Raw genomic sequence first — 13,194 nt, forward strand, 5'->3', positions numbered from 1 at the left:
AGATAGTAAAGTACAGAATCAAGGCTGATATTTTGGTTGAGCCCTTTAAAAGGTGCCATTTTCAGACTGGATAGTAACCAAACCTCAACAAGTCAACTTTAAAGATTTCACGGCACAATTTAAAGAGCAGGGAAGTTTCATGCCCTGGTCAACAATTGTGCTAAAGAGCAATTCGCATTCACCTAAGGATAAAAGACAAGAAACCAGTATAACATGTCTGAGAAATGGCACTCCCAACAGTATTGCAAGGAAATGACAGCCAGACTAATGTGCTGAATGAAGCCTCAGAAGTGAGATTTGAAGCTACAACCTTCGGATGAGACATTGCCATTGATCCAAAAGACAGATTTGCTGACCATACTACTCTACTCCTGAACACTAGTTGTTGTGTCCAGGAGACTTGACGAACAGTCTGCAGAAACAGTTTACAGTGACCAATTTTACTACTGCATGCATGAGCCAGCAAGTTAAAAAAAAGGCTTGCATTTATTACACTGCATTTTACTCCTTCTAGAAACCCTAAAATGCTTTACAGCCAAACCATGTTGTTCAAAGTAAGGTGACAGTATAGGAATCAGCAGTCAATTTGAACACAGCAAAGTCCTACATATAACAAGCATATAATTATAAATTAATTTGAATTAGTGACTTGAGCAGGGCAATAAAATTTAATTAGGCCACATTCATCTGAAAGGAAATGTGAGACCTGAAATAAACATCTTTTCAGAATGGTAGCATCCCTAATAGCAAGCATTCCATCAGTACTGGATTATGTGTAGAATTTGATTCCATGATTGTGTGACAACAGTACAACCCAATTTGTTGTCTGTGTATGATGACCTGGAGATTTTATAAACAGGAGTAGCACATTCAGCCCATCCACCTTGTTTTATCATCCAATAGGCTCAGGATTGATCACAGGTCTTCATGGCATTTTCTTACCTGTACTATGATTCAGGCTTGAATATAAATAAAACCAAAAGAACTGTGGATGCTGTAAATCAAAGACAGAAATAAATTGCTGGAAAAGCTCAACAGATTTGGCAGCATCTGTGGAGAGAAATCAGAGTTAACGCTTCAGGTTGAGTGACCTTTCTCTCTACCATCAGTTCTGAGGAAGGGTCAGTTAAACTAAAATGGTAACCTTCAATATAAGTAATTGTTCTACTTCAGCTACTCTTTGTTGCAGAGAATGCTAACCTACAAGGAGAAAAAAATTTCTCATCTCTTAAATGGGAGACCCCCTAACTTTTCAATATAAGACGAAATGAGCACTCGATTTGCCACAGCATACATGTTTGCAGGCCAGAAAATAGAGTTAGAATAGATAGCTATTTAAATGATCAGTGTGAACATGATGGGGCAAAAGTGCCTTCATCTAGGGTGTAAAAACTACAACTCTCCCATTTCATTCCAGACATCAGCTGAGTGAAACTCCGAGGTGCTTATAACATAGTCAGTTCTGTTATAGTACAGTAGTTCTGTTCTCATGCAACCTATGTTGTAAGAATGTTATTAATAGCAGTACCATTTAAATTGATGAGGCCAGAACCACATTATAACCAATACACACTTTAAAAGTTCATGTGTTAGAAACAGCGTCCCCAATTCATCAATGGTTTAGCAAATTTGCATTAATGAAACACACATCATTGCATAACAACCTGTAAGTACATCTCTCTTAAACTGAAGCGTACACTGCCTTCAAGGTGTGGTCTCACCAATGCACAGTACAGTTGTCATAAGATATTCCTATTTTTATCCTCCATTACAATAAAGTTCAAACACGCAAGTAAATCTGCAACAGTAGTAGATTCGCCAACTTTAAGGGCATCTAAATGTTGATTGGATAGACATATGGATGAAAATGAAATAGTATAGGATAGATGGGCTTCAGATGGTTCCACGAGTCAGTGCAACATCAAAGACCGAAGGGTCTGCACTGCGCTATAATGTTCTTTATAAATCAATGCAGGTGTTGCCCTGCAGAAAGAGTCAAACAAAAAGTTAAAAATCACACAGCATCAGGTTATAGTCCAACAGGTTTAATTGGAAGCATTAGCTTTCAGAGCACTGCTCCTTCATCAGGTGATGGTGGAGGACACAATTGTAAGACACAGAATTTATAGCAAAAGTTTACAGTGTGATATAATTGAACTTAAACTTTGAAAAACACCTTGATTGGTTGTTAAGTCTCAAATCTGTTGTTAGAATGACCATGTTGGTTTCATTTCTTTTATATGTAAATCACAAAACTTAGTGCTTCCAATTAAAACTGTTGGACTATAACCTGGTGCTTTGTGATCTTTAAACTTTGTCCACCCCAGTCCAACACCGGCTCCTCCAAATCATCAATACCATCAAACAGAAAGTGAACTTAACTCTGCGCCTGAAAGAAGTTAGCACACAATCCACTCCACACACTAAAACAGCACGACAACAATTTACCGGCTCAAAGAGGAGTAGCTAGCCCAGACCCTGAAGGGAGTTTACTGTCTCCCTCAGGGCCCCAGGAGACAGAGCCTGCCATCACTGACCCCCATCACTCGCTCAGCCACCATCTTGGCGCGCTCCACGTGACCAGAGCCTGCATCGACCACCCACCACTCGATTGGTGAGGATTCGCCCCCTCTAGAAATACGAAGGATGACAACAAATATTGTGAGCGGCATCTCCGGCACCATCCACTTTGCGACCATCTGCAGTAACGGGTAGAAAAAGCTGTGTGTTTCTTTTCCTGGCGAAAAGGTACCCCGGTACTTCGATCGAGCACTGGGCGTACGATTAATCGTGTCTTCATTTGACACGCCGACTGAAGTCCCCGCCTACACCACGCCCCGCCCTTCACGGCCAGGCCCCGCTCCAGTGCCACCTAGTCCCGCCCATTCACTGTCCGCTGTGCCATCAGTCCCCGCCCCTTAACTTCAGGCCCCGCCCCTGCACTATCAGTCTCCTCTCAGGTACCGTCCGTCACGCTATACGTCCAGCCCTACAGTCCCCGCCCCCTCCGTTCCTCGAGAGCCCGTAGATCGAGCCAAAGCCCCCCCTCACCGGGTGGAGGGGCAGCTGGTCGTCATGGTGATGTGGGCGTGCCCTCGATACCTCCCCGCCCACGCCCCGCGCGCAGCCGCAGGAGTCTGCACACTCGGGTCTCGCGAGCGTTGGCCGTTGGACAGCGGTTGGTTTCAGGCGGGCCGGGGGGCCGTCTCTCATGGCGACGACCAGTGATCGGGAACGGGCCAGCGGGGGAACGGACGCCGATCTTCACCTCTTAACGGCGGTATCCACCGTCGCCGTACCTCCCGAGGAAGCGGTGGGGGGGGAGGAAGAGGAAGGGGATGTTGAGGCGTCCCGACCGCCCAAGGCGAGGGATCCGAGCCCGGCCGCCGGCCCCCCGCCGCCTCTACTCGAGACCCAGGAGCTGGCCTCCAAGCGGGTGGACATCCAGAACAAGCGCTTCTACCTGGACGTGAAGCAGAACGCCAAGGGCCGCTTCCTGAAGATCGCCGAGGTGGTGGGCTCGGCAGGCCGCAAGAGCCGCCTGACCGTCTCCATGCCTGTGGCGGCCGAGATGCGCGACTACCTGGGGGACTTCATCGAGCACTACGCCCAGCTCGGGCTGGCCGGCGGAGGAGGAGGAGCAGGAGGCCTGAGGCGGCGGCGGAGGCAGCAGGAGGAGGACGAGGAGGCGGCGGCGGCGGTGGTGCAGCAGCAGCAGCAGCATGTGGCGCCGGCCCAGCCCGAGGCCCAGGCCCAGCCGCAGCCTCAGCGGGTGCTGAAGAGCGAGTCCCTGGTGCGGGAGAACCGCAAGTACTACCTGGACCTGAAGGAGAATCAGCGGGGCCGCTTCCTGCGCATCCGCCAGACCGTGAGCCGAGGCTCCCCCGGCTGGGGCTACTCCGCCCAAGGCCAGAGCCAGGCCCAAGGCCAGACCATCGCCCTCCCGGCCCAGGGCCTCATCGAGTTCCGGGACGCCTTGGCCCGGCTGATCGAGGATTATGGGACTGGCCCGACATCGGCGGCGGCGGCAGGGGTTGGAGGGGGAGGCCTGGCAGACGAGGCCGGCGCTCCGGGGCCGCTGGAGCTGCCCGAGGGCATCTCGGTGCCGGTCGACAACAAGCGCTTCTTCTTCGACCCGGGCTCCAACCGGTACGGCGTGTTCCTGCGGCTGAGCGAGGTGAAGCCCTCGTACCGCCACTCCATCACCGTGCCGTACAAAGCCTGGGCCCGCTTCGGCGACAACTTTCTGCGGTACGCCGAGGAGATGAGGGCGATCCAAGAGAGGCGCAGGGACAGGAGGGCCGAGCTGAGCCGGGAGGTCGCCCCTGCTGCCGCCGCCGCAGACGGTGTCCAAGAAGAAGAGGAGGAAGATTGACATCGCTTTCTCACCTTCCTAGACAGAAGGTGCTGGAAAGAGCTCAGCAGGTCTGGCAGCATCTGTGCATCGAGAAGCGGCGTTACCGCTTCGATCCAGTTTGTCTCTTGGAACTCTGTTCCTGTGATAATATCACCCTCGTCCTATCGCCACACATCCCAATCCTTTATCTCTCCATGTTACCAGTACCAATATTTGAGTAGGGTTTTAACACAATGCAATATCACCCCCGATTCAGTCATCTCCCATTCCCTCCCCCCAGCCCCCCACTTAATCCCCTCTGTTCCCAAGAGTCAGGTGTTTTATGACCAGTGGTGACATGATTAGCCGAAATGCCTTTGCTGTAAAACTCTCAGTTGGCACCTGTAGCCCCACCTCATCTCCCAAGTTTTCAATCAACGTCTGGCAGCCTTCCAGTCTCTTGGTCAACGTCTTAAAGACTCCAACTCCCATTCTCAGCTTGCATATTCCCTAGCAGGTTCAAAGCAGAAGTAGATGTGGTGTTTGCTCTGCTGTTCACATAGTAGTGGCGGAACAATTGTTTCCACTCCAATTTCTCTCACACTTACCCTATTCCTTCGTGCCCTTAGAAATATAACATCTGTCTCAGCCTTAAATATGTTCAGTGTAGCTTGGGTAGAAAATTCCAAAGATTCACAACTTTCTGCATGAAAATAGTTCTGAATAACTGACTCCTTGTCATGAAACTGTTCCCAACCCCCCCCCCCCCCCACCCCCATGATCTAGATTTTGCAGCAGGGCATTGTGTCAATGTCTACCCTGCAAGATCACTATCTTGTATGTTTCAGTCATTTAAAGTCAGAGACTATAGATTCTTTTAGTCAACCTAACCCATTGTATGGGCGGAGATGATATACCTTCTTTGTCTGACATCCAATTCAAATATTTTTCCAAATCATCTTCCCCATCACCACAATTTATCATTTTATTCCCCCTAGATCATTGCTGTCTCCCCTCTACATCTTGCCTCCTTTGACTGATCATCTACCTCACTACCCAGGTCATTATCTCATTTTCCCCACCTCATGGATAATTTTCTGTAATTCTCCCCAAATTGTTGTTTTGTCATCTTGTTGTTTTCATAATGGAGCAGCACCATTATACCATCTCCCAACGTCACCATTAACTTCCTGTCTCCCCAAATTATTATTGTCTTGCCACACTGCCTTCTGCTTACCACCTTCACCCACAAACCATGCCAAATGCTTGCATGTGCAATGCAGAAAAATTATCTGGCCTCCATTTCATTCCATTGGATCATTCCTTGGAAAAACAAATTGGTGGTTGGATTTGTGCTTGTTTCGGCTTAAAATGAGCTGGAGCTTGCTGTACTTAATATTACGTTTTAAATCAAAACTTTCCAAACACAATTTCAGAATTTTTAAAAATTATACAAACAAGAAGCACTTTTAATATAATGTAGTTGCTTTATCTTTGAGTGCAAACAGAAGTAGACTAGAATCTCAAAACTGTCTATGGAAAAAAAAGATGTGTACACCTATTCTCAATGAACAGCCACAGCTGCTGTGAGTAAAGTTGTAGCAACCTAGTTCATTTGAATAACACTAATGAGCTGCAGACCCATTCTATCTTTGAAAAAAATCCACCTTTTTAAAAAGCTTTTAAACTATTCAAGCCTTTGTAATTGCCATTTGTGGCAATTTAAAATTCAAGTCTTCTAAAAATTCGAATCAGCACAAAGTGTGATATACATTTGCATGTACTATATATGAAATATTTAGTTCACCAAAAATTGATCAGTACTTTCTAGACTATTACATACTGAATCTACAATATGTACCATATTCAGAAAACATCTATTCTCATCCCCATTGGAAGAAAATGGGGTTCAAAGGTAGGCAATAACTTGTTAGATAGTTCAGTTTAGCTTGTCTGATGCACTTTAATCCAGTTATAACCAACATGACGAAGTGCATTATAGATATGTTGTTCCATACTTCTATTGAATAACCATGAGAAATAAATCACAGACCAGTGTGCCATAGGATTTTCTCCAAACAAGAAAGAACTGTCCAATCTGAATTACAAAAATGTGTAAAATGATTCCTCTTTATTGGACGAGGTTTGAGGGGACAGAAAAAAGCAGTTACAGGATCTGATAGAGAAAATAACTGTGACAAATATTTAATAGCCTATAATTTTTTTGCACTTTTGAAGAATCAAAATTGGATGCTGCTCTACTCTCCATGTATTAACTGGGGACAACCATTCTATAAATTTTTTTATGCACAAAGGCAGACCAGTGTAGTGCCTGTTACTCATCTAAACAAAATGGCAAATTTGCAATCATTTCACTTGGCTGCTAAACATAATACTTCACAGTAAATATCAGCAATTATTATAACATGAATAGCTGTGCTGCAGTTATTTTTATAAAGAATTAGACCATGGGTATGCCTGCAGTACTGGGTTCAAGGCAGTTAATCCTCTGCTTCGTCAGAAAAGTATAGAACTTTTGATAATATTACTGGCATTACTGGGGATTTTTCAGATTTGTGGATGTACCTGTATTATGACTACGGTACTCCCATGTAGGTTATTCTGTAGTATTATGACAGCTTTTTGCACTGACCTAATATCAACAGCACATGATGTAATTTTATAACATCAGTTGAAATTAATTCTGTTTTGTGTATTTGCCAAGCTGCATTACTGTGTACTATAAAACTAAATGCACTGCAAGGCATTAGCAACCGTTTTTATAACATGCAGAAAAGACCTGGAGATATTTGGAAAATAATTACCTCTAACTAGCAGAGCTGACAGATCACCTGTAACATAGCCTTCATTTTGCTGAAGTCCTCCATCCGTTGCATTTTGAACCTTGCATGAGACAATCATGAAGCTATCCAAGCACTTCACCATGACTGTTGTAAATGTGTAAATTTATTCACTGACAATCAATGTCACTTTGTTATAACTTAGTTGAACTTTCTCTGTTACATTTTCTCCCTCCTACAAAGTCTTTATTTTGCAGATAATATTTCCCTTTAGCTCCTGTTAGAAAGTTGCAAATAAACTGAATTTAGAAAGTTAACATTTATTTATTGATGTAAATTGCAAGGAAGATAAAGGAGGGAAGTGGTCCAAAAGGCAGATTCATAAAGCTGCGTAGTCAGTTTACCTCTTGAAAACAAAGTCTTGCTTGTCTCCTAAAAGGACATGTTAGCACGTTTCATTTCTCATCTATGTATTTCAAGCTTGAGATCAGTCTCTTCTGATTTAGTGATATAATGATTTATAATCCACAGTAATGCTGCAGTAAAGCCGTCCTTGAAATTAAAAGGTGCTACTCTTAACCTGTTTGCATCATGGAGAATGTATTGCACATGGGCACTGTGCAGGTGATGCTTCTTTGTGCCTTTAATCATGTGCAAATTTGTGATACAATCAAAATCAGAGTAGATAAGCTATCTAGATTAAAAGGATAAAGTTTTTCAGTGTGCTAGGTTTGTAGAATTACAACCCCCATGAAATTTCCATACAGCGAAGGTGATTGTGAATGATTGCAGTACAATCATAAATGAGGACTACAAATGTGTATAAATTACCATTTTTACATTGTATGGTATAGAATTTGCTAAAGGTCGTTAGCAATAGATCTTATGAAGGTAAGTCTTTTTACAAATTAGTTATCACTGATCTGACTCCTAATTTAGTTAAGTAAATTAGCTGCAGAATAATGGTCATAATTCTGTGATTGTGATGGTACAACCCAATAATCAGTCTATCCACCTGTACTATCAATTGTATAAAGATATTCTATTTATGACTGTCCAATCGTACTTAAAATTCTCATTTTAAAGCTTCATCTTATTTTTCTTCCATGACTGTTCATCTTCCTATTTACTAAGATATTGTACAAGTAGGATTCCAAACATTACCAATCTTTTGAAGCTAAAATCTAGTAACCATTATAAGCTACAGTGGATATATTTAGTTACATTCTTTTTGCAATTTTTGTTTTACTTGCAGTTCTGTTTCAGCTTTAGGATTGTATATGACTTTAATTACGTTCTCAGTTGGTAAATTAGCTACCTTGTGATTGGGGGTGCTGGTAGGTTTTGTTTCCAGGTATTTTCCTTGTAATGCGTTGGACTAAAACACTGCAGGCTATCAATCAGCCCAATTCATTCAATTGTGTTCAAGAATCTCAGTAGTAACTAAGTCACATAGGAGACTGGTGCACTTTTAGTTCTCTGACCTGGGTCTGAAGGTATCTCAAATGAGTGAAAATGTAAATTCTCACATCCTTAAAGATTCACATTAAATTTACATCATTTTGACTGTGCATTAACCACACAAATTGACAATTTCCCTTTTTGTGGAAGATACAGAAAGGTGTTATTTTGTAACACTTATGCAGTCAATTAAGGCTTACTGATGTAAAAGAAATGTTGAAGCAGAATATAACATTTGTTCTGAATCAAACCTGTGCAATATCTGAGATGGGAGGAATTTATGCTGATACTAGGTGACAGAATTGCAAGGATTTATGTTTCTGGTCTTCATACAAACACACTTGACTTGCTGACTTACTTCTCTCCCAAGATGTATTACGGGTAGGATCTGGTCATGGTCCAGCATGGTATCACAGGAGCTTTGTAATTCTTCTCTACTTCCAACTAGTTTTGATTGCACAGCATACAACACTCTGAACATTAATTCTACTTATATAGCATTTATTGCTGTTAGCACTCTAAATCTTTTGCAATATTAATGTTTAGATTTGATAAGTTTTAAAATATAACCATGTTCTTATTGGTAGACACTGCTTACATTGCAGATGGTGGCATGTTGATGTTTTGCAGTGTGCATTTAATCGTCATTTAGGTATAATGTCTTGTTTATTGCCAAGTTACTATTGCTGTGAATTTTGAATATAATTGTCTACTGTACTGTCTGCTTGTATCCTTATCCTGTCAATTTTATTTTTAGCACAGATCCACAGTTGAGATGTTTGCATGTTTTGAATCTGAAGTATTAAGCTCAGTACAATAGACAGATGATGAACCATTTGTCAAGAATTCTGTTTGCATATGTTGTCTGTGGTGTGTGGTCTACCTACTATTATATAAAGCGCAATAGGATTTGAAGGCATTCTATAACTTAGAAGCAGACTAGTTTTGCTTTGCTTTTTGCACTGGTTTATCTTTGTCTTGCAAATGTTACTCTTTGCTCAACTTACTAGATTGTAGCTAATTATTCCAAATTTGGGATGTGTTTTGAGGAATTTTGAGGGCAAAATAAGCTAATCTACATGCATGTTTCTTTGTAATATGTAGACATATTAGATCAAAATTCAAACACCATTTAAGAATGAGAAGGTTGTTCAGTTATAAGGGTGCGTAATATCTTCAAAAAGAAGATATGGAACATAGTGCAAAGATCTAAAGGAGTTCAAAAGTTGTTTTTGTATAACCATAGTATATTAACAAGGTCATTGAGGACTCCACTAATTCTGTAAGTGCTCCATCTTTGTTTAGACTATGAAAATATTTGACAATATCAGTAGAATGCAGTTAAAGATGATGTAAAGAGTGGTGACCTGAAAGCTGGCTGTCAAAAGATCGAAACTTCAGGTAGATGTTGACAGTATTGCAAGTTGAATGAATATGTATTTTAGCATAGTCAAATTTTATGGAGCATGATGATTCCTGTGCTGAGGTATAATGGTGAAAGCAAGTGTTTGGGATTAAGTGCTTCACCTTGCTGGATTTTGTTTTTTTGCATCTTTCGCTTGGGCCAGACATATTGCATAGAGTAATTGAGAAAGTGAAAACAAAACACTGCAGATACTGGGGGATCCAAAATAAAAATGGGAAATGTTGAAGAAACTCAACAGGTTCTGGCAGCATCTATGGAGAGAATCAGTTAATGTTTGGCGTTCAATATGGGCTCTTCAGAACTAAGTGTCTCAAAGTGGTGGGTTTAATGCTATTAATGTAAAGGGGAGGAAGCGGAGTAAGTGCAAAAGAGAGTGGTGGCTCAGTGGTTAGTACTGCTGCCTCACAGCGCCAGAAACCCAAGTTTGATTCCAACTTCGGGCAATTGTCAGGGTGGAATTTGCACGTTCTTCCTTTGTCTGCATGGGTTTCCTCCGGGTGCTGCAGTTTCCTCCCAGAATCCAGAGATGTGCAAGTGAGGTGAATTGGCCATGCTAAATTGCCCAGGGCCTGTTTCCACATTGTAGGGATTCTATGATGAAGGTAAAGGATTTTCAGAACAAAAGATAAAGGAAGTGCTGATAGGAAACAAGAGTTGCAGGTAAAGAGCCTATATCACGACCAGAAAATAGGTCATCCATACCCGGAGCGAACCATCCAAACAAGACTTCATGGCATGGGTCCTAATCTAAATAGGCTGTGGGTTGCTGAATTCTAATGAGGTTGTTGAATTCAAATACTGAGTCTATTTGAATTCTATTTGCTTATATACACATGTATGCTGTATGACATACACACTCCCTGTCTCATTTTGCATATGTTTTCTCTTAGTAGAGCTGAACTACTTTCTGCTATCACACCTACCATTAACACTTATTCTGCACCTATGTCTCTCCTTCCTACTATTAACACACTCTGCCTTTTGCTGTCTCACCATCTGCTCTACTTACTTCTCTTCCCCTTTGCCAACAGCATAAAACTAAAATTTATTTTAAAAAGGTGTACAGCACAGCATTTTGCAGCCTAATTGCAAGCATTTAAAGAAGAATAATTAATCATGGATCATTTTAACTCTCACTAATGTGTGGAATGCAAACAAATTATTGCAGATACATGCCTATTTTGACAATTCATGCTACTACAAATGGTGGAAACGTGCAATAGAAACAAAATACTGAAAATATTCAGCAGATAAGACAGCATCCGTTAAAAGGGAAACTGGTTTCAGATTGTGATTTGTCACCTGAACCGTTAATACCCAGTAAATAACTTTTTAATTTTTAAAAATTGTAGGTTTGTTAACTTGAATTTGAGGCTAAAAATGCTATTTTTTCATTATAAATTCTCTCTTACAGTTTTTACAATTTTCTAAGATGGCCACCATGGTATATGTTGATTAGCTATTTTGGAGATTTATCATAGAATCCCTACAGTGTGGAAACAGGCCCTTCAGCCCAATAAATTCACTCTGACCCTTCAAAGAGTATCCCACCCAAACCCGTTCCCCATTAGTCTATATTTACCCCTGACCAATGCACCTAACCTACACATCCCTGAACACTACAGGCAATTTAGCATAGCCAATTCACCAAACCTGCACATCTTTGGATTGTGGGAAGAAACTGGAGCACCTGGAAGAAACCCAGGCAGCCACAGGGAGAATGCGCAAACTCCACGCAGTTGTCCAAGGCTGGAATCAAATCCAGATCTCTAGCACTGTGAGGCAGCTGTGCTAACCACAGAGCCACTGTTTTCCCCAAGATCAGAAGACACACCATTTCACAAGGTTATTTTCATTCCTGTTAATTGTGTGGACAATTTGTCATTCACTTCAAGGGTGAGAATGCAGGTGAACGTGTGCACTTAATTGTCTTATTTAAATTTTTAGCAGCTTAATTTTCTTCTCTGCCTTCTAATTATTTTTAATCAACCTATTCCGACCTGCTATGACACAACTTGGGGTATGTAGGACTCTACAGAGGTAGGACATTACCACTGCATCATAAGCCCCAAAGAGTTGTTCAGCAGAACATTGTAACAAAGTGACCTTATCTTTTTTAAAAAAAACTTGTGTTTTCTAAACAAGCTGAATCAGTATACAATCTTGCATATCTAAAAGTGAATTTGGAAATGTATCTGATCACCAGTTTTGGCGTTTGAAAGGAAACCATTGTTTGGAATGTAAAAATATGCTGTTACGTACATGTAAATTCATTTCTTTTCCGATGTTATCAAGAAGTTTGTCTTTACTTAAATCCATTAAACCTTTAAAACTTCTCTGTTTCATTTTTCAGGTGTTGCCTGAATAATTTAGGGTGGGAGAGGAAAGTGCAGAAAGAAAGTAACTTGTGGCTTTCTGCATATCCTTGTGTGAAATAACATGAAAATGATACTGAGGTTTGAGTTTATTGTAATTTGATTCCATGGAGAAGCATGAAATGAAAGGCATGGAGAGGGGCTAATGAGTTTGGAAATTTGTAGAAAGTTGTCGTGACTGACCTCTGTTCATAGATCCTAATAGTTCTAATATTTCCCTTCCCTTCATTATTTCAAAGTTTTGTTTTACCATTTTAAATTCTATCCAAATCTACCATGCCATTAGTTCAAACATTGAATCTCTGCGTGTTTAACTCAGTTTATTTGTATAGACAGTGAGTAGAAATGGGCTATTGCTTTAAATTGTTATTTTGTTGTATGTTAGTATATTAAACTACACAACATAGTTGTAGGTACACATGCAGCCCCTTTGGACCTACTTAAAGTTGAGAGCATCAAAATTTAAAACTTGTGTATTTGTATGCTCCATTAAATCACTGCTAGCTTAAATGTAATTAAATACTATAAACTGTGCAGATCAATTAATATGATCAGTTATGAGCCATTAATGTTTATTTCTGGAAATCAGTATGTACTTCCCTTAACATTTAGAACCACACCACAAGACTCTACTTTTTAAAAGCAAAATAAATTGTATTATTTATAAAAGAACAGAACAAACTAAATATGATCTTATTAATACCACAGCTTACAAAATCATGTTGGGCAGTCTAGTTTGCTCAGATCTGATACATAGTCATATCTCAAGAATTTCCATACTTGTGTGGGAACCAA

The 13,194-nt window shown here is 41.2% G+C and overlaps 2 protein-coding genes across 3 annotated transcripts in view; one reads left to right on the forward strand and one right to left on the reverse strand.

Moving 5' to 3' along the window:
• Window positions 1-2,550, reverse strand: part of wrn (WRN RecQ like helicase) — a 101,376-nt gene extending 98,826 nt beyond the window's left edge. For both annotated transcript variants that reach the window (XM_060851494.1, XM_060851495.1), the window contains exon 1: window positions 2,449-2,550. The gene's annotated coding sequence lies outside the window, so the exon portion shown is untranslated. The remainder of the gene's footprint in view (window positions 1-2,448) is intronic.
• Window positions 2,551-3,165: 615 nt separating this feature from the next.
• Window positions 3,166-4,463, forward strand: LOC132833220 (transcriptional activator protein Pur-beta-like). The gene has a single exon (XM_060851307.1). It carries the CDS (start codon window positions 3,212-3,214, stop codon window positions 4,373-4,375), a length of 1,164 nt encoding a protein of 387 aa, XP_060707290.1. The 5' UTR covers window positions 3,166-3,211; the 3' UTR covers window positions 4,376-4,463.
• The last annotated feature ends 8,731 nt before the right edge of the window (window positions 4,464-13,194 follow it).

Source organism: Hemiscyllium ocellatum, chromosome 36, assembly GCF_020745735.1.
Source record: "Hemiscyllium ocellatum isolate sHemOce1 chromosome 36, sHemOce1.pat.X.cur, whole genome shotgun sequence".
NCBI lineage: Eukaryota > Metazoa > Chordata > Chondrichthyes > Orectolobiformes > Hemiscylliidae > Hemiscyllium > Hemiscyllium ocellatum.